Source organism: Scyliorhinus torazame, chromosome 3, assembly GCF_047496885.1.
Source record: "Scyliorhinus torazame isolate Kashiwa2021f chromosome 3, sScyTor2.1, whole genome shotgun sequence".
Taxonomy (NCBI): Eukaryota; Metazoa; Chordata; class Chondrichthyes; order Carcharhiniformes; family Scyliorhinidae; genus Scyliorhinus; species Scyliorhinus torazame.
The window spans coordinates 145726856-145749231 of NC_092709.1; the positions used below are offsets into that span (position 1 = coordinate 145726856).

At 49.5% G+C, this 22376-nt stretch overlaps 1 protein-coding gene across 1 annotated transcript in view; it reads right to left on the bottom strand.

Moving 5' to 3' along the window:
• Window positions 1–7369, bottom strand: part of LOC140408740 (vesicle-associated membrane protein 8) — a 50206-nt gene extending 42837 nt beyond the window's left edge. Inside the window, exon 1 of the mRNA XM_072496370.1 lies at window positions 7194–7369. Coding sequence (XP_072352471.1) covers window positions 7194–7196 — 3 coding nt within the window. The 5' untranslated portion in view covers window positions 7197–7369. The remainder of the gene's footprint in view (window positions 1–7193) is intronic.
• Between the last annotated feature and the right edge of the window lie 15007 nt (window positions 7370–22376).

The following is a 22376-nucleotide window of genomic DNA, read 5'->3' on the forward strand; positions in this document are numbered from 1 at the left end:
CCAGCGACACCTCCTGCGCCCGTAGCCTCTGGGACTCCGCCAAGCGGCTATGGACCTGCTGGAGCATCGCTGACATCTCCCTCTGAATGTCCCGGCCGTTCCCTAATGTCTCCATCAGCTCCTGGTATACCTTTTACACAGGCTCAGCATCAGGCTGTGACCCAGCTGAGTCCTGGGATCGAGCAGACCGCCGACTGCTGTCCCACCTGGGGATTCTTGCCTCCACCTGATGTGCATCAGCGACTGTGTGGTGCTCACCAGATTGTGCCCCAAAAGCCTGACTACTAACGTTTCCCACCGAGGCGCATGTATCTGCGGTGGTGGAGGGTGGGGATGACAACTGTGATGCCTCGATCGTGTCCTTCTCGGAGCTCCCCTCCGAGATTGTCGCCAGGGAGGCTGGAGAGGGGGCCACCCGGGATGGGCCGGCAATGTCGGCTGGAGGACCTGCAGGAGAATGGACATGTGGTCAGTGGGAGGGATGGGTCAGTCAGTAACGCAATAACAACTCACGTTTGACAGGTCCTCCTGGAAAGGGCCCAGTGGTTCCTCACCTCTGCGGCTTCCGCCTACCTCTGCATTGGTGACCACCCTGTCCTCGGCCATCCCAGTTACCTCCAGGGCCCACTCCTCGAAGGAGGTGAGGATTCTTAAGTCCGACATGCATCTGCCAGTCTCTGCCCTCTCCCGACGGTTGTATGAGAGCTTTTCCTGAGGGGAAACCGGGAGGGCATCGTTAGCCACACGCGTGTGGGAGGGGAGGTGTGAAGGAAGGGCTGAAGGGTTTGAGGGGGTTGAAGGGAGAGGGGGTGTGAAGGGCGGGTTGAGGCCTGCATGGAGAGTTGGGGGGAGGGTATTTGCATGGGGGCGGAAAGCGGAAAGGTCTTGGGGAGGGGGGGGGGGTGCGGTGGCGGGCGGGCGTTGGTGTCTATTCACTCGTGCTGCCCTGCGTAGGTCGTTGACCTTTTTTACGGCAATGGAGGCCAATCTTCCTGGTCACACTCCCAGAGTGTACAGCCGATGCCACCTCGTCCCAGGCAGATCTGTGACTCACCCTCCTGGACACTTGCGGGAATAGGACTTCTCTCCTGGCCTCCACATCTAGGAGCTTTGCCGAATCTTGGGGCCGGTCTTCTCACCGCTATTGTTGCGAGCTGGCTGGGGTTCGCTGAGCAAGTGCCGCTCGATCTTGTTAGCGGGGGGGGGGGGGGGTGCTGGCGAGTGAGGAGCCTGTGAATTGGCTGTTGAGACATTTGCGGCGAGAAGCCTGCGGAGCCTCGATAAGTGGACCAATTAATGTTGAATAGCGATGCCGGCCTCGCTGGGCCGAGCGGCGGGAAACCCGCAGCATTTCCCGCTCGCTACAGCACTTTGAAATCTTTCAGGAGAATCACGACCTAAGTGTGGGCTAAGCTTATGAGAAACTTCCCAGGGCCCAAAAAAGTGACTAAGGGCACGATCGAATGGCCACGCTGTGCTCGGAAAGCAGCCACCGCGGTGCAGCGTGGCCGATGGAAGTCGGGAGACCCTGCTCCCGGGATGTACTCGGCTCACAATGCCTCGCGAGATCCAGCATGATCTTGCAAGATATTGCGATATATATCTCGCCCATTGTGGGCGGGATCACGTTTTCGCAAATTTGCATATTTGAACGAGACTGCTAGTCTCACTCTAATGTGCACATTCCCGAGGTACTCGAGGCTTTGGGTTTCATCCCCTTTGCCTTGGAGACTTTGGGCAAGTGCCATTCAGCACTGGCCTCCACAAATGGGGACCAGATAGAATGCCACTTGTGGGGGTCCCCCAGGCGATTGGAGGCTCCCAGCTGTATGCCTTTTGGGCAGGGTGGTGCCTGGTACTGCTGGTGCCACCTGGGCACCCTGACAATGCCAGTCTGAAACTGTGGCAGTGCCACCTGGGTGCCAGCCTTGCACTGCCAAGATGCCCAGATGGCACTGCCAGCTGGCATGGACACTGTGTGTGCCAAGGTGGCATTTTTTCATGTGTGTGATTGGGCCAGGGGGGCCCTGTGTGGGTGTTGGTGGGGTGTCAGGAGGTCAGGAGTCGCTTTGGGAGCCTCAGAGAGCTCTCACTACACTGGGGAGTTTTGGCAAGTGGAGTGTACAAAATGAGGCTATGTTGGCCTCGACCGCATGTTCCCCGCTAAAGACCCTTGTACAACGTGTGTTGCGTTTAATAGCCATATGTTTCTCGGCACTGTGTGCGCTGGGAAACACGCAGCTAAATGTGCTTCCTCTGGAGCTTGGTTCTCAATTACTTGAGTCCTGCTCTAAGTGTCGTTTGATAGCAGTGAGGAACTTGTTGGCAGAGCTGACGGGAAACTCCCCAAAAAACCCGCCACAAATGAACTTTGAAATTGTTCCGTTAAATTCCACCCATTGACTTCAAACTTCATGAAATCTCATTACATCAGGTCAGACATGGGCATGGAAATCTACGAGAGATCACCACCTTCTGACCTCCCTCAGCTGATTACTTGGTACTTCTCCATGTTGAACACCACGGGGAAGAAGCACTGAGGATGGCAATAGCATCATTTTGGGTGTGAAATTTCAATATCCATCAAATCCATATATAGCCACAACACTGGCAATGCGAGAGTGAGTGAATGAGTGCAAGAGTGAGTGAGTGAGTGTGAGAGTGAGTGAATGAGTGCGAGAGTGAGTGAGTAAGAGTGAGTGAATGAGAGTGAGAGTGAGTGAATGAGTGTGAGAGCGAGTGATGAATGTGAGACTGAGTGATAAATGCGAGAGTGAGTGAATGAGTGTGAGAGTGAGTTAATGAGAGCGAGAGTGAGTGAATGAATGAACTGAGGGTGCAGTCAAACAGAAAGGTTTCTAAGTGTCAGTTGTGGCAGATTTTGCTGGGAGTTTCCTGCCAGCTCTGTCGGCGAGTTCCCTACCGCTATCTAACCACACTTCGGGCTGGATTTTGTGGCCACCATTTTGAAGGGTGCCCTGATTTCTAAGAGGGCTTGTGGGTCCTCCACATCCCCCACGGGCAATGTCACCCCCCCCCCCCCCTCCCAAGTGATAACACTCCGCTATGGGGTCGCTTTTCAGGCCTTCCTGTGCCCCCTTTCTGGCACCCCCCTTCCAGGACCTCCCCCCCGCCCCAAATCATCCAGAGGCACCTTCATACCCGCTTCCACCCTCCTTTCATGGACATGGCTGCCCCACAACCTGGCCCTTGGTGGTGCCATCCTGACACCTGGGCACCCTTTCACAGTGTCAGTGTGACAGTGCCAAGATGCCAGCCTGGCAGTGCCAAGGTGCCCGTGTTCCAGGGGGAGGGCCAGGGTGCTACCCTGCCCTGTTCTTGACCACCAATGGCCTTGGAGACACCCCAGGTACCATTCCGCCTAGTCCATGTTTGTGTGGACCAGTACTGAACGGCACCTGGCTGGGGACTCCCTGGGGAGGCCGTTAGATTCTGGGAGCCCAGTAGATCCTGGATGAGCATTCCTAAGTGGGTTTAAAACCGACTTAGGTGCACAAAGCTTGGTCACGGCCATTGTGGGCAGGAACTGATCGCAACACCTCGCAAGGTCTGGATATATCTCGCAAGGCGTACTGGCTGCGGGAGGTTTCTCCCGGCCTTTACCTGCTGTGTTGCGCATCCGTTACACAACGCGGCCAATAGATCGCACCCTGAGTGTTTGTGAGAGTGAGTGAGTGTGAGAGAGAGAAGCCTGCGTGTGCACACTGATCCTGTGTATCACTAAAGATTCTTTCACAGATCAATTATTTAAAATATATATAATTTTAAATTAGAAACCAGCTCTTCAGCTGGTCAAGTTAAAATGAAATGATGTCACTTTAATGGAAGTTAATCAATAATTCAAGTCAGTCATGTATGAGTGTAAGTAGGATCAATGTCAGGGTAGAATTCAAGAGATAAGATATCTCCTGGATGGTGGTGCAAAACTAAAGTATGATTATATTACTGCTGATGGAAGGCAGTCCAGTGACAGAGCACATTGCTAGAGATCGTAGGTTCACATCCACAATTCCTCGTGCAGTTAGTTGCTCTTGCGAACAGCGTCGTTAAGGTTCATGAAATCTACAGCCCCTCTTGATAGATGCAGGGAAAAGCAAGAAAAAAGGTGAAGGAGCGTGATCAGTGGCTGCTGTTTCTCTCCTCAATGTCAGATTATTAGATGCAGAGGATTAGATCAGACATCTGGGCTGAAAAATGGTGGGCTAGGTAAAGAGGGGTTAAAAACAAAATGAAAGAAAGTAAGAAAGAGGAAATCAATAAGGGGCTACAGTTAGCAGCACGGTAACACAAGTGGCTAGCACTGTGGTTTCACAGCGCCAGGGTCCCAGGTTCGATTCCCCGCTGGGTCACTGTCTGTGCGGAGTCTGCACGTTCTCCCTGTGTCTGCGTGGGTTTCCTCCGGGTGCTCCAGTTTCCTCCCACAGTCCAAAGACGTGCAGATTAGGTGGATTGGCCATGCTAAATTGCCCTTAGTGTCCAAAAAGGTTAGGAGGGGTTATTGGGTTACGGGGATAGGGAGGAAGTGAGGGCTTAAGTGGATCGGTGCAGACTCGATGGGCCGAATGGCCTCCTTCTGCACTGTATGTTCTATATTCTAGTAGCTAGTTCTGAGCCCATCCACTTCCAACCCCAAACATACTGAAATGTTTGATGGCATTTCTCACTTGTTTCTCAATGCACCCAAACCCCTGCTGCTAGATTTATATTGATCAATGTCAATATTTGAAAGAAAGATAGACAGATAGACAAAGGTCTTGTGAAATACTGTCTTATTGAGGAAGCATTTGTCAAAGCTTTTTTATTTGGCTCGTTTAAAAAAACATAAAGCAATGATGCAAATTGAACCAATTTATCATTACTTCATTTGGCTCTTTTCACACCAAATGGAAGACTTCCCAAGCAACTTTTCATGAAGATGCTGCTTACTTCCTCAAATGTCTCCGCACTTCAGTCAATTCTTTACGCGTGCCCCAGACCATCACCCCTTCATTGCCCCCAGTCCCTGATGAAGTCCGCCCTGCCCACGGATCAGCCTTCCCCCAACTGTGGCGGGGCTGGACTGAGTCCACAGCTGCCACGCCGAGTTCCCAACGGGTGAGACTATGTGAGACCCATGCCATCGGGAACCCGGCCGGTCGGGGGCGGAGCATCGGGGGGTGGGCCTCACGCAATATCCTGAGGCCGTCGATACGTGGTGCGGCATACTCTCCGAAAGCGGCGCCGCTCCCAATTTGGTCAGGAACTTTGATTCTCCGGCCAAACGTGATTTCGTTGTCGGCAACCGGAGAATCCAGCCCGTCTTAGACAATCCATGGTATAAAAAGGAATCAACTTTGGGATCCTGCCCCTAAATGAACAATGCGGTGGGCAGGAACTAACTGCGATAAGTAAGATGGGAATGGACGAAAAACAACTTTACAATGGATACAGTGTCCTGATAAACAACAGGTGGCAAGATGGGGTTAAATCATGAGCTGATCACAGTCATCATTTTGCTTAAAGTAAATTTTACTGGTCAATATAAAATTGACAGCTCCAAGAATTGGACAAAGTCCAACTGGGGTGGGCTATTGATTCTTGGAAAACTGTATATTTGGGTTGTCTGTACCAGTGTCAAGCAGAGTGATTTTGACATTTATCCAGATCACCCTCCCACGCACGTGGACCAAACTTGGAAAAATAAAGCTGTCTTAACTGGAGTTGATGTGTCTGCAGTCTGCGTGGTCAGCTGAGCTGTAACTAAGAGAGAAGAACCTCACGTAAAAGCTAGCTCAATTCTCAGTCATTGGAAACGCTCCTACATCGTGGTCTTGGGAGAGTGACAAAAGGCAAGAGATACCCCTAAAACTAGGATATTCCAGCATTTATAGTAATACTGAAAGTTCTCTATTGAAAGTATATGGAGCTACAGCTCTAATGTCACAAATCATGCACTTAAAAAGACCGTGAAGAGACAAAAAGAAATGCAGAATAAAAGAAAGAAGCAGCGAAAGGTAGGGAAAGAGAGATTAGAACAGAGAACACATTAACTTAACTGCCCCTGTGGTCTATGTGACTGAGACAGCTTTCTGCTTATGTTTATGTTGCTGGTGTGGTTTGTACTTATGATTGAGAAATCTCACTTTTTAATCAATTTTAACAGATATGGCTTTTAAAGAGATATTTCAGAGAGGTCCGTGTAGCCTACAGGAAGTTGGATTTACCACCAGTAGATTTTTAAAAATCAACTCCCTGCCCTTCCCTCCCTCTGCCTTTGTGATAACCTCCCCCTGTACTGAGATTCTTGGTCATATAGAACAGAATAGTCACGTTAGTTCGTAGTCTGTGGTTGCTGAGCGGGTCTCAGCTGGAATTGTCTGTGGGTGGGGAGACATTCTGGCACCAATGTCCCTAGGGCAGGTGATGGAAAACAAATTATCTACAGTTCCTGCCCCTTATCGCTACTTAGTAATACCTGCTGGAAAGTATGTGTGGAATTCAGGTGAGCACAAACTCAGGGTTGAAAGTGATCCTGCCAGTAGTCAAACAGCCTGCCGATATTTACTGTCACCTAGAATAGTCACTTGGACAAAGTCCTGGAGGGCTGCTGGTGACTGGGAGTCACACCCAGTATTAATCAGCCCGCTTCAGAAGAAGAGGAAAGAAAAGGGGGAGCAAAACTGGGTAAAGAATGCAATTCCCAATGCAACAATAACTGTTGTTGAGTTTGACATTTATTGCATTACAATAGAGTGGGATAAATTGTGATTCAGTTGGTGTTTGTGAAAAGAGTCCCGATAGTTTGTGACGGAGGAGGTAGATGGGTTTGAAGTTGCAGCCAAGCTATATAACATTTTCTCAGTGAGGCCTTTGCTGAACGTATTTTCTACGTGCTTACCAAATATTTTGGGCAAGGTGAGGGGTCCTTTAAACTTTACAATGCTGCTCTTCATACTTGTAAATACCAATGAGAAAATTTACCGAACCCTGCGAAGACTAAAGTAGAGCCAAAAGCTCAAGCCTTTTTGGATTACAGTCCAGTTATTGTTCCCAGCTTCTCCACCTTTCACTTCACCCTTTTCGTCAAATAATCTGCTGTGTGTGTACACTATATTGAAAGCCATCGGAACGCTTGTGGTAAGAATAGATTTGACCAGAAATTACATATTTTGATTCAAATTAAATAAGCTTACCATTGTTGTCTGTGAAGCTGCTCCTACTTTTGCTGATGGGTGTAATGGAAGACAAAACGCTGAAACGACTGGTTAATATTTAACTTGGATTACAACATTTTCGTCGATGGCCAACCTGTAAGCAGAGCTGATGCTACATTCCTCCCCCTCCTGCTTGCACTGAAGCTAATACAGAAGCAGTTCAGGCACTGCCTGTTACTGAGTGAAACCAAAGCAAGGTAACAACAGGTGAGATTCTTCCTGTGCTGCAGGTGTTTACTACACCTGAGGGTTTCTGAACAAGTTTCAGTGCACCCTGATCCACCCTCAGAAAATGGCTTTGCCTGCTGTTGCTGGCAACGCTGATTCTAATTGGTTATTTATTCTGTTGTGATTCCCACCTGCCACCAGCCAACACCTGTTAGAAATCCCCAGTGAATTGAAAGGGCTAGGCAAAGTTCACCTTCCGAATGGCGGAGCCACAAACACGCAGCTAACAAAGCTGAGGAGACAGAGAAATCTGTGACTTTGTACAGTTAGTCCGACAGAGCTGGAAAGGTAAACAGGCAGCAGAGGTTTATTCTCCAATTCCGATTAGATAAAGCTCACAATATAAATAGGCTGCTGAGGGAAGAAACTAATTCCAAGAGTTAGAGTAAATAATGTTGTTACAAGTGATGCACGATCAATTACACAAAGACGAGAGTTGAATGTAACTGAGGCTTTATTACACTAAGATGTGTGGCCTCCTACAGCAGCTGGTGAAATGGCTGCTGTATGGGGAGCACACATACTTATACTCTGCATACTGGGCGGAGCCAGCAGGCAGGGAACTACCCCCGTACCTGCAGTACAGGGCCTTACCACAAATCACCTAATATATACATCAGTGGTGACTACCACATTCACCCCCCTGTTAAAATTGAGTCCGGAGGGGGTGGTGGAGAACTATATACAAGTAGATGTTTAAGTACAGAGAAAAAATGGAGTCCTGATCAAGTTACAGCTTCAGTCGATCCGGAGCCCTGATCTGCCGTTGGGAGCGCCGCAGTGGTGGCGGTGATTCCGGTGTCGGTCTGGTCCCCGGTGACTCCAGGAGCGTGCCAAAATCCTCGTCATCTTCGGCCGTGGGCAGGGGGAGGATGGATTGGCCTGGAGCGGGGGTTGCGGTGGGAGCTGCGGTGGGGTGCGCCGGGGAAGGGGAGGGTGGCACGGGGTTGTAGGGGTGTGTGTGTGTGGAACCATCTGGTGCCAGGTCCCTGAGGAGACAGTATCTTGGCGGCCATTGGGGTATGCTACGTAGGCATACTGCGGGTTGGCATGGAGTAGCTGTACCCTTTCAACCAACGGGTCCGCCTTGTGAAGTCGTACGTGCTTACGGAGGAGTACAGGTCCTGGAGCTGCAAGCCAAGTCAGGAGCGACACCCCGGAGGTCGACTTCCTGGGGAAGGCAAAGAGATGTTCATGGGGTGTGTCATTAGTCGCAGTGCATAGGAGCAACCGAATGGAGTGCAGTGCGTCGGGGAGGACCTCTTGCCAGCGGGAGGCCGGGAGATTTCTGGACCGTAGGGCCAGCTGGACGGCCCTCCAGACCGTCCCATTCTCCCTCTCCACCTGCCCGCTTCCCCGGGGGTTATAGCTGGTCGTCCTGCTCGAAGTGATACCCTTGTTGAGCAGGAACCGACGCAGCTCATCGCTCATGAATGAGGATCCCCTGTCGCTGTGGACGTAGGCGGGGAAGCCGAACAGAGCGAAGATGGTGTTGAGGGCTTTGATGATGGTGGCAGACATCATATCAGGACATGGGATGGCGAAGGGGAATCTGGAGTACTCATCGACCACACTGAGGAAGTACGTGTTACGGTCGGTGGAGGGGAGGGGCCCTTTGAAGTCCACGCTGAGGCGTTCAAAGGGGCGGGAGGCCTTCACCAGGCGCACACGGTCTGGCTGGTAGAAGTGCGGTTTGCACTCCGCATAGACCTGGCAGTCTCTGGTGATTGCCCTGACTTCCTCGACGGAGTAGGGCAGATTGCGGGCCTTGATGAAGTGGCACAAACGTGTGACTCCGGGTGACAAAGGTTAGCGTGCAGAGTCCGGCACATGTACCTCAGGATAGGGCATCGGGGGACTCGTTGAGCCTACCAGGGCGATACAAAATCTCGTAGTTGTAGGTGGGGAGCTCGATCGTCCACCTCAAGTTTTTATCGTTTTTGATCTTGCCCTGCTGTGTGTTGTTAAACATGAAAGCTACCGACCGTTGGTCAGTGAGGAGAGTGAATCTCCTGCCGGCCAGGTAATGCCTCCAATGCCGCACAGCTTCAACGATGGCTTGGGCCTCCTTTTCGACGGAGGAGTGCCGAATTTCGGAAGCATGAAGGGTTCGTGAAAAGAATGCCACGGGTCTGCTTGCCTGGTTGAGGGTGGCGGCCAGAGCGACGTCTGATGCATCGCTCTCGACTTGGAAGGGGAGCGTCTCGTCGACTGCGTGCATTGCGGCCTTGGCGATGTCGGCCTTAATACGGTTGAAGGCCTGCTGAGCCTCGGCCGTTAGGGGAAAAAGAGTGGATTAGATGAGTGGGCGGGCCTTGTCCGCATAATTTGGGACCCACTGAGTGTAGTAAGAAAAGAACCCCAGGCAACATTTGAGGGCCTTGGGGCAGTGGGGGAGGGGGAGTTCCATGAAGGGGCGCATGCGGTCGGGATCGGGCCCCAGAACTCCGTTCTGGACCACATAGCCGAGGATGGCTAAGCGGTTCGTGCTGAACACACACTTCTCCTTGTTGTAAGTGAGGTTGAGGAGAGTGGCGGTGCGGAGAGATTTGGCAAGGTTGGTTTGGCGTCAAGGTCCTGCTGATCGTGGCCGTAGATGGTGACATTGCCAAGGTACGGGAAAGTGGCCCGCAGCCCATATCGGTCGACCATTTGGTCCATTTCCCGTTGGAAAACCGAGACTCCGTTGGTGATGCCGAAAGGAATCCTGAGAAAGTGGTAAAGTCGGCCATCTGCCTCGAAGGCAGTGTATGGGCCGTCTGCCTTATGGATGGGGAACTGGTGGTAGGTGGATTTAAGGTCCACAGTTGAGAAGACCCGGTACTGTGCAATCTGATTGACCATATCAGATATGCGTGGGAGGGGTACGCGTCGAGCTGCTGTACCTATTGATGGTCTGGCTGTAGTCCACGACCATTCTGTGTTTCTCCCCAGTTTTCACCACTACCATTTGGGCTCTCCAGGGGCTGTTGCTGGCCTCGCTGATACCTTCCCGAAGCAGTCGCTGGACTTCGGACCTGATGAAGGTCCTGTCCTGGGCGCTGTGCCGTCTGCTCCTGGTGCCGACGGGTTTGCAATCTGGGGTTAAGTTTGCAAATAGGGAAGGTGGGTCGACCTTTAGGGTCGTGAGGCCGTACACAGTAAGGGGTGGTAGGAGCCCGCCGAATTTCAATGTTAGGCTCTGGATGTTGCAGTGGAAGTCCAGGCCGAGTAGTAAGGCAGCGCAGAGGTTGGGGAGGACGTATAGGCGGAAGCCGGTAAGCTCCAAGCCCTGGACAGTGAGAGTGGCTATGCAGTACCCCTGGATCGCCACGGAGGGGGACCCGGAGGCCAGGGAGATTCTCTGATTGGCGGGGTGCACCGCGAGGGAACAGCGCCTTACCGTATCGTGATGAATGAAGCTCTCGGTGCTCCCGGCGTACAGCAGGCAGGAGATCTCGTGCCCATCGATTTTCACGTTTGTTGACACGGTTGCTAGGTTGTGAGGGCGAGACTGGTCAATTGTGACCAAGGCAAGACGCGGCTGGATCGTCGATGGTGGCAGACAATGGGGTGCCCGGGGGGCATGGGTCCTGGTAAGATGGCAGCGCCCACAGGCCGCACGTGCCGTGGGGGAGACAAGATGGCGGCGCTTGATGTTCCTGGGGAGGACAAGATGGCAGCACCCACAGGCCGCACGTGGTGGGGGTTGAACAAGATGGCGGCGCCCACGGGCGGCACATGGTCTGAGGAGGGGAAGATGGCGGTGCCCACTGGCCATGCGTGGTCTGAGGAGGGGAAGATGGCAGTGCCCACTAGCTGTACGGGGGGGGGCGGAACAATAGCGGCGACTGAACGGGCCTGGCACACCGCCGCGAAGTGCCCCTTCTTGCCGCAGGCCTTGCAAAGGGTGCTCTGGGCCGGGCAGCGTTGTTGGGGGTGTTTTGGCTGCCCACAGAGGTAACATTTGGGGCCCGCGTTGGTTGGCTGCCACGTGGCACAGGCGTGGGGTTGGCTGAGTGGGGTCCCCGATGGGGCGGCTGTCTGCGGAGTCCACGATGCGTAGGAGGGGTGGGCCACGCGGCCGGGGGTGTAGGCCTGGATGTTGCGCGAGGCGACCGTAAGCGGGAGTGACAAAACATACATTTCTTTACCCGTCAGTCTGGCCTCAATAAAAGTCGAGATGGATTTGCAGGTATAGCATTAGTTATTTTATTTGACTTGCAAGCCTGACTCAATTCACAGCGGTACAAAACACATCTTGCTTTCTGTACCTCCGGAATCAAGTGAGTCTGTAGGACAAAGGAATCTCTACTGATACACACAAATGGCATCAAGTTTCACATACACGATTCCCATAGGTCATCCTATACCCCTCCTGACCTGGCCATACATCCTAATTGGCTCACTTCCAATCCCTTCCTCTGGCCCACTATTACCCAGCATCCTTTTCCCCTCCGTAGCTGGACACACCTCCTCCTTGCTTTGCCATGCGTTCTGAAATCCTTTGTCTGTGAACTCACCAAAATGAGACTGGCCTATCTCTACATTACAGTAACTAATATCTCTAAAACGATTATTTTATATCACATTCGTCAGGAGCGCAAGCTTTTCGGTTGCCGCGAGGTCGAGCGTGGCCCCTTCTAAAAGGCATTGGCGGATGTAATCTGACCCTATCCCCGTAACAAATGTGTCCCTCATAAGCAAGTTTGAGTATTCCAGGCTGTGACGGCCTGACAGTCACAATCTCTGAGTAGGGGAATTAGAGCACGCCAGAAGTCTTCTACTGACTCACCAGGGAGTTGACTGCGCGTGGAGAGGATGTGTCTGGCGTAAAGCGTGTTAGTCCGCTGAGCATAGTGTTCTTTCAGTCGCGCCATGGCTTCATTGTAGTTCGGCGCGTCCTGAATAAGCGGAAAGACGTTGGAGCCGCGTGTAGAGGATCTGAATCTTCTGAGCTTTCGGAATTGGGTCTGGTGGAGACCTGATGTAAGCTTCGAAACAGGCTAGCCAATGTTCAAAGTCCTTTTTGGCGTTGCCTGATTGCGGATCCAGCTGTAGGCAATCCGACTTGATGCGGAGGTCCATCTTCTGAAAACGTTAGTGTAATAAATTGATGCACGATCAATTACACAAAGACGAGAGTTGAATGAACTGAGGCTTTATTACACTAAGATGTGTGGCCTCCTACAGCAGCTGGCGAAGTGGCTGCTGTATGGGGAGCACACATATTTATACTCCGCCTACTGGGCGGAGCCAGCAGGCAGGGAACTACCCCCTTACCTGTAGTACAGGGCCTTACCACAAATCACCTAATATATACATCAGTGGTGACTACCACAACAAGTAAAACAAAATTGCAAATGCTGGAAATCTCAAATGAAGGCAGAAATTGCAGGTCAGTCAAGCATATCAGTGGAAAGACAATTTCACCATCAGGTCTGGACCTCTCATCAGATGCAGTCCCCTCTACAATGGGATCCAAATGCAGATTGGGGGGTCGTTTCTCTGCCGCCCGCTGCCTGGAGCGGAGGTCCAGATGCAGCACTGGGCGCTGTTCCAGTTCCGATGCTCCGGTCTCCCCCCACTGGCAGCAGCGGGCTACATGCCTGGGTCATTTGAACCCATGTGCATCCAATTTACAGGCTGGAAACCCAATTCTCCATTACTCTGTGATGCTCCAGCCCTCTCAGCTGGGATTCACACGGGCGTGGATTGGTGCAAGTATTTTCCAGTGTGGCACTGGCGTGGTGGTTCAAGGGGATAAGTATGTAACATAGGTGCCCCCAAAGTCCATCCTCCCCCCCCCAACAACACAAATCCTGCCCACCCCAGCCTCCCAGCAGAACCCCAATCAGACACCCAACAGAGAGCCCCCTATCAGAATCCCTCATTAGACCCCTCATATGGTCCCCATCAGACCCCCATACCAGAGCCCCATCAGACCCCCCCAACTCAGACCCCCCATCAGACTCTCTCATCAGACTCCCATATCAGAGACCCCCCATCAGACTCCCAACAGAGACCCCCATATCAGATCCCCCCATCAGATCCCACAATCAGAAATAGCTTTTACAAGTATCACATTCCGGACCAGCGCCCAATAGTAGCTAGGATACTGAATCAAAACCCCAATATTTTAATTTATTTTGTAAGTCTGTGTGGGGGCAGTTAGCACTGTTGCTTCACAGCGCCAGGGTCCCGGATTCGATTCCCGGCTTGGTCACTGTCTGTGCGGAGTCTGCACGTTCTCCCTGTGTCTGCGTGGGTTTCCTCCGGGTTCTCCGGTTTCCTCCCACAAGTCCCAAAAGACGTGCCTGTTAGGTGATTTGGATATTCTGAATTCTCCCTCTGTGTACCCGAACAGGCTCCGGAGTGTGGCGACTAGGGGATTTTCACAGTAACTTCATTGCAGTGTTAATGTAAGTCTACTTGTGACAATAATAAAGATCATTATTATTATGAAAGAATACTTCGGTCCAGGAATGATTGCATAAAGAAATAGGGATTTGTTATTTTAAAACTAAACTTTATTAGTAACACACTATTAAAATCTTTAACATCACAACCAAAAATAGCTTACAATTACCCCATAAACAATACTACTCAATACAGTAAATACAATACCCTGAACTACAATCTCTATTCCCAATTAACCAACAAGAAAGGAAAAACATACAGCTCTCAATCCATCACAAATCCCAATGGTACAGAGTAAAACTTGCTTTCCAGAACAGGTTTGGCTCTTGTTAGAACCCCTGCAGACTCTGGCTGGATGTCTTCAAAAAGCTGTTTCAACTGGTTTGTTTCAGCTTCCACCTTGTCCTCAGACAAGTCGGCACTGCTTTAAATACTATTATTCTTTTTAAACTATCCTATTGAGAGCAAAATACTTTGTTTGTGGTCTAAAAGGGTAACCAGATTAGAACTCATCAAAAAGCTTTCTCAAAATGTCTGAATACATTAGCAATGTCATCTCCCAAAGCTGAAAACAAATCAACTTCCCAGGCTGAAAACACATTAACTCTCCAGGATCTCCCCCAAGATATATAATATTGCATTAGCCCAGGCCCTTGACGCTGGTCAATTTTACCTCTGGTTCCTAAAGCTTCCTGGTCTTGTGAAACATGTTTAAAAAAACATGACTACTGCAGTTAAACACACTTTAAACCCAGGCTTTAAACTGGTAAATTACCAAATGCTTATCATCCAATATATCTAAAATCCTGCATTTGTCATACAAGGTTGTAATTGACAGGGCAATAGCTTCCAGATAGCCAGCTGTCTGGACTGTTTATCATCATTTCCCTTCATGCTTGAATGTGTCCCAAGTGCCTTGCTGTGAATCTAACCACAATGTTTATAAAAATCTAGCTATAATTGACAGGTCCTCACCACATCAAAAGCAGTTAAGTGCTTTCTGCTGAGAAAAGGAGGAAGTGAAAGCATTTATCTTCTGCCTTGGAGAGCTGTCGGCCAATCCTCAAACAAGAGGAGGTAACGGAGCTGGACTTTAAGGTAGGTCCAGGGTAGCAGCTGGACCCGTGGTCACTGGATTGGAGATGACAGAGGGTGAGTCTAAAGGGGGATATTATCTTTGGGGAGGGTGCTGTAGCCACGTAAAATGGCTGCGTTCTGATTAATCTGGTCAAAACCCAGTTTGAAATGGCTAACCCGAAAGACTGCTGGGAAAAGCAGCTAACAAGACACAAACAGGCAGCTGCAGACAGTATTGCATATTCGGCTCTGGGGAAGTTAGCCCAGATCGATACTCAGGGCTATCAACAGCCCATCAACCCAGGTATTTGCAGTTACATTCAGGACTGTTTGCAGCCCATCTATCCAGGCATCTGCAGTTAAATCGGCTATCCCAAGGAACAATTGCAACATATTAGCAATTGAATACCGGGCCAGACCTGTCGGCGCCTGCAGTGGCCGAAACAAAGACAGGTGAACGACCACCCCCCGATCGAGGAATCGCCTAACCATTGGACACATCGACCCCAGGGATTGGGAACAAATCCAATCACTTGGGACTCAGGGTCAAGGGCCGCCCCGGGAGGCGGGAAGCCCCTGGGCCCTATAAAAGTGAGGGGCCAAGTTCAGATCTCTCTCTCTCTCCTCTTCGCCTGCTCGAGACCTTTGCAAGAACAGCAACCGGCAACAGTAAGTTTGAATCCAGCGATCGCTATCCGGTAGAGACACCTAGCCACCGACCTGTAGCAGCCTTTTGAATCCCGCGGGCCAGATCTGATTGGACAAGCCATTTGTTTCCCTGACCTGGTGGGCTCTTCCTAAGTTAAGTATTGGCCAGTAGTGATAGGTTTATTATATAGAAAGTAGTATTAGGGTATTAATATTGCTTGTTGTATATAATAAATGACCGTTGTTTTAATCCTTACTAAGCGGTGTGCTGTATTATTAATCATAACCTGAACTTGAACCACGTGACGGTATCATAAAGATACCTGGCGACTCATGAGCAAAGGTCACATAATCAGAGCAAGTAGACTAAGGTTAAAAAGAGCAACAGTGCCTTAAATGGGCACAGGGTAACCCACAAAAGTGATCACCTCCATCTTGCCTGTCGTTAGCCCACGCAGTGAAAGCTACCGGCCTATCCGCCTTCTCTCTGCCCATTCCTGCTGGGGTAAAATAGTGGTGATAGAAAAATGAGGCCCTTAAGTGGTTATTAATTGGCCACTAAAGGCCTCCACAGGCTTAGCGGCAGGTTGGCTGCCTGAGGCTTTCCCTGCCACTGTAATATGGGATACAGGTCCGGAGTGTGCTGAAAGGCAGTGGGGTGACCATGCACTGTACTTTATAAGCACCACTGCCTTCAAATACGCTGGTGGGGGCAGAGGCAGATTTACACTTTGTGGGGCTCTGCGTTCACCTTCAGTTCTGCCCCCCCCCCCCCACCCCATGACATCACGGCACACCCAACCCGGCCCACCCTCGTCCCACAGAACGCAAAGGTGCAAGCCACAAAAATACACAAATTGATCACTGCTTCGGTGCTTTTTGTAAAAACCCGCCAGGAAAATCAGCTTCCCTGATCGTCAATATTGTGGCGATGCCGGCGTTGGACTAGGGTGAGCACAGTACAAAGTCTTACAACACCAGGTTAAAGTCCAACAGGTTTGTTTCGATGTCACTAGCTTTCGGAGCGCTGCTCCTTCCTCAGGTGAATGAAGAGGTCTGTTCCAGAAACACATATATAGACAAATTCAAAGATGCCAAACAATGCTTGGAATGCGAGCATTAGCAGGTGATTAAATCTTTACAGATCCAGAGATGGGGTAACCCCAGGTTAAAGAGGTGTGAATTGTACCAAGCCAGGACAGTTGGTAGGATTTCGCAGGCCAGATGGTGGGGGATGAATGTAATGCGACATGAATCCCAGGTCCCGGTTGAGGCCGCACTCATGTGTGCGGAACTTGGCTATAAGTTTCTGCTCGGCGATTCTGCGTTGTCGCGGGTCCTGAAGGCCGCCTTGGAGAACGCTTACCCGGAGATCAGAGGCTGAATGCCCTTGACTGCTGAAGTGTTCCCCGACTGGAAGGGAACATTCCTGCCTGGTGATTGTTGCGCGATGTCCGTTCATTCGTTGTCGCAGCGTCTGCATGGTCTCGCCAATGTACCACGCTTCGGGACATCCTTTCCTGCAGCGTATGAGGTAGACAACGTTGGCCGAGTCGCACGAGTATGTACCGCGTACCTGGTGGGTGGTGTTCTCACGTGTAATAGTGGTATCCATGTCGATGATCTGGCACGTCTTGCAGAGATTCCCATGACAGGGTTGTGTGGTGTCGTGGTCACTGTTCTGAAGATATTGTGATATGGGTTTCGAGGTGAGCAGGCTTGGAACTTGCAACGGGCAATGAGATATAAAAGTCAGCCACTGACATCACTTTTTTTATTCGTTCATGGAATGTGGGTGTCACTGGCTGGGTCAGCATTTATTGCCCATCCCTGAGGGCATTTAAGAGTCAACTACATTGTTGTGGATCTGGAGTCACATGTAGGCCAGACCAGGTAAGGATGACAGATTTCCTTCCCTAAAGGGCATTAGTGAACCAGATGGGTTTTTACGACAATTGACAGTTGTTTCGTGGTCACCTTTTAGACTTTTAATTCCAGATTTTTATTGAATTCAAATTTCACCGGCAGCACGGTGGCGCAGTGGTTCGCACTGCTGCCTCATGGCGCTGAAGTTCCGGTTCGATCTCGGCTCTGGGTCACTATCCATGTGGAATTTGCGCATTCTCCCCATGTTTGCGTGGGTTTTGCCTCCACAACCCAAAGATGTGCACGGTAGGTGGATTAGCCACGCTAAATTAATTGGAAAAATGAATTGGGTACACTAAACTAATAAAAAAGAAAAACAAAAATTCAAATTTCACCATCAGCCATGGCGGGATCACTGCAGCACAAGCCAGTGCAGGACAGAATGAACCAGTCCGGTGCAGAAGCAACTACTCCAATCAACAAGATGCATACAGTACCATTCACTATATTTTAGAGCCTCATTTAGTTTCAAAACTTTACTTTCTCATTTCCTGACAAAATCGAAGATGTTACTGCTATAAATGAGTGGAGTGTCCAGTGAGTCCAAGTCCAATATAAGTGGCTCTGTCTGCAGGATTCTGTTCTTTGTTCTAGAAGGCCAGTCTTGAGAGCAATGGTGGTTAGAACCAGCAGCATGTGGCCAGCAGCAACCAATTTATCAGACCAGCAATGATCCATTTTGAAAAATTGAATTTAAGCAAGAGAATATGAAGATCTTTAAGACTTTCTTGCTTCATCCCTTGCTGGCATGGCAATTTATCATAGAATTTACAGTGCAGAAGGAGGCCATTCGGCCCATCGAGTCTGCACCGGCTCTTGGAAAGAGCACCCTACCCAAGGTCAACACCTCCACCCTATCCCCACAACCCCGTAACCCCACCCAACACTAAGGGCAATTTTGGACACTAAGGGCAATTTATCATGGCCAATCCACCTAACCTGCACATCTTTGGACTGTGGGAGGAAACCGGAGCACCCGGAGGAAACCCACGCACACACGGGGAGGATGTGCAGACTCCGCACAGACAGTGACCCAAGCCGGAATCGAACCTGGGACCCTGGAGCTGTGAAGCAATTGTGCTATCCACAATGCTACTGTGCTGCCCTTAGTTAGACTAAGTTAGACTATTTCTCTACCTTTTATTCCCAAAATCATCAATTACATCATCGTAGGTAAAATCTTGTAAAGATGTACTTTCAATCATCAATATTGTTGAATTTGTCAAATGTTCCTGCGTCATTGTACTTCGCAAATAATTTTTAACTCGTTTCAATACAAAAAAGAACGTTCACCGGAAGCCTTTGTGACAGGTATTGTTAAAAATATTTTCAAAATGGTTTCCACATTTGGAAAGGTTTCCTGCAAACCATCATGTACAAGTTTGTACAAATCAGCTGTTGATCTCGAAGCACAGAGCTCATCATTATCAATGAAATGAATGAATTGTTTCACTTTATCTTCAAAAAGGCATACACGTTTTGAACAAAGTTGAAAAACTGGACAGCTCCCTTCCAGGATTCAGCTGCAGCATTGCAGATTAAATTCAAGGAGTGACTGGAACATGAGTTGAATGATGCACAAGGGTTTTCATTTTTCAGTGCTTGTAGATCTGAATATTATCCTGCCATATTTGTGGCATTATCGAAGCTCTGCCCACAACAATTTTTGATGTCCAAACCTAAATTTGCAATGATTTCCAAAATTGTTGTCTCTAGAAGTGTGGAATTGTAGCTGGACAAAACAAAGAAGTTGCTCCACAATTTTACCATCGCTTGTCACATACCTTAAAATTAATGTTAATTGGTCCATGTGACTCATATCTGGTGTTGTATCAACTATTATGGAATTGTATTTGACATATTTTACTTGGTTTCTGAACTGCTCTACTATTATAATGATGAAGTCATTGTAGATTTGGTGTTTTAAAAATTTGGTCTTCCCTGAGTCACAATATTCACTGAGATATTCAAAGCAGGCTAAAAAAATACCTCTTTGACTTGACAATGATGACTCATTATGTCCTCTTTGAGGTAGTCCCAAGGAAGACAGCAGTTTGACTGAGGAAACAGCACTTTCCTCCAAAAAGAACACTCCTTTTGAAACTAAGCCAATAATGTAGCATCAATTCTAAATAATTTACATCTTTGAATGAATGCACACATAGCTTTAATATGAGCTTTGGAAGTTCCATAGATCATAGATTATCATAGAATTTACAGAGCAGAAGGAGGCCATTCAGCCCATCGAGTCTGCACCGGCTCTTAGAAAGAGCACCCTACCCAAGGTCAACACCGCCACCCTGTCCCCATAACCCAGTAACCCCACCCAACACTAAGGGCAATTTTGGACACTAAGGGCAATTTATCATGGCCAATCCACCTAATCCGCACATCTTTGGACTGTGGGAGGAAACCGGAGCACCCGGAGGAAACCCACGCACACACGGGGAGGATGTGCAGACTCCGCACAGACAGTGACCCAAGCCAGAATCGAACCTGGGACCCTGGAGCTGTGAAGCAATTGTGCTATCCACAAGGCTACCATGCTGCCCACTCAGCATGATCAGCAATATTTCTTCCAACATTTCTCCAGTTAGAGTACCCATCAACAAATGATTGTTTCCCTTTACTAGGGTCAAGGAATAACTCACAAACACAACAGCAGACTGCCTAAGAGATTTTTTAAAAAAGCAACCAATTTCTAATTTCCATCATCCCATTTCTCTTCATCCTTTGAAAATGGGACTTATGAAGACTTCTCACCTGCTTTCGGCCTCCAACCTCAAACTTTTTTCTTAAATTTTCCTTTTCATCTGTTTTCTGGTTTATTTCGTACGAAATATTCAATCATAATCAGTGGAACAGATTTTGGCCATAAGGCAATAATAATAATTGCTTATTGTCACAAGTAGGCTTCAATTAAGTTATTGTGAAAAGCCCCTAGTTGCCAAATTCCGGCGCCTGTTCGGGGAGGAATTGAACCCGCACTGCTGGCTTATGTTCTATCTTACAAGCCAGCTCTTTAGCCCACTGTGCTAAACCAGCCCCAATATCTCAGGGGTAGGTTTCTTCCCGCACTTCAACAGATGAAATATCTTGTAGTTCCCTTGCCATTTCAGATTCCACTTCTTGTCATCAGATAATTCACCCATACTTTTGGTGGATGACAATGAATGTGCAGTTTTGCACTGTTCAATATTTTGAACTTTTTAATGTGAAATGACAAACTGTCTTTTTGCCGGCTTTGACCTCTTGCCTTGCCTTCAATTTTCTGCATTGTTGACAGCCGATTGATAGGGTCGTTTCATATTGCGAAAGAAACTGATCTTGATTTTAATGACTTTTCTGAAAGAGCAGGCTTTTGCACAATCAATCCCCTGTTAATTCAAGCTCTACAAAAATTGGATTCATCTTTTAACTATAAAGCTGTGGCCCTGGATTTCACATAAGACTCTCTTTACTCTTCTCCTGCCCATTTCCACCTCAGAAACTCACAAAGTCTCCTTCCTTCCAAAATACCTAGCCTTCACACACACTCCCTCCCCTGGTCCTCTCACACCCTCCCTCACACTCTTCCCCTCCACCTCTCCAGCTGGGGCTGGTGTAGCACACTGGACTAAATAGTTGGATTTTAAAGCAGACCAAGGCAGGCCAGCAGCACGGTTCAATTCCCGTACTGGCCTCCCCGAACAGGTGACGGAATGTGGCGACTAGGAGCTTTTCACAGTAACTTCATTTGAAGCCTACTTGTGAAAATAAGTGATTTTTATTTCATTTTTCATTGCATCCCCTCACAGTCTCTTCCCCACTCCTCACAGTCTCCCATTCTCACAGTCTCACTAACCTCGCTCGCCTGGAGTCTTCAAGGCAGCCTTCTGCCTCATGTGTCATCTCCTCATACTGGTAAGACTTGATTCGGCGCCTCATGCCTCCACTGTTGCTGGCTAGCATGCCCTCAACCCTGGCTGGGTTGAGTTGCCCATCATCTTCTCCGTTCACTGCTCGATGGTTGCAGACCGCTAGCTCACCCTCACCCGTGGCTTTCGCCTGGCGCTTCGCGTCTCATCTCACTGTTGCTGGCTGACCTGCCCTCCTCAGCCCCGAGGGTCACCCCTCGCCTGCTCCTCTCACTGCTCGACGGCTACTGACCCCGATCAGCTGGCTCACCATCTTGTGACATTCGCTCAGCACCTCATGCCTCACCTCATGTTTTCTAGCTTGCTGGCAGCCTCACACTGACCTCTTGCTGCCTGGACATGTCTCCAGCTATTCAACAATGGCAGCCACATCATCCAAATACAGTACACACCCTGACATTCTGTCCTTTCTCTCACAGGACAAGTTGGTCAGTAACCACAGGGAGCAGCAGCAAAGTGGAGAAGTCATGACTCCATGGAGGAGATAGTGCTGCAAATCAAGGGACTGACTGCAACAGAGCCCGTGCCATCTTGTGTTGTCAAGACCACTGAGGATGACTGCAAGAGGAAGAAAAGAGAGAGAAACTCCAAACCAGTGATGAGGCAGAATCATCACATGATATTGCACTCTCCACTACCAGCCAAGGTACTGGAATAGTGCAACTGTTTCAAGGTAGTATTGAGTCACAATCTGCACTTGGTGAATCTCAGGGTACGAATAAGCTATGGCAGTGGATGACAGCTTAATGGAGCGTGAGATCGTAGATGAGTCCTGCTACAGGGGATTCAGATGGAGTCTTTGACGTGGTGATCTACAGGACAATGTAGCACAGCGGTTAGCACTGTTGCTTCACAGCGCCAGGGTCCCAGGTTCGATTCCCAGCTAGGGTCACTGTCTGTGCGGAGTCTGTACGTTCTCCCTGTGTCTGCGTGGGTTTCCTCTGGGTGCTCCAGTTTCCTCCCACAT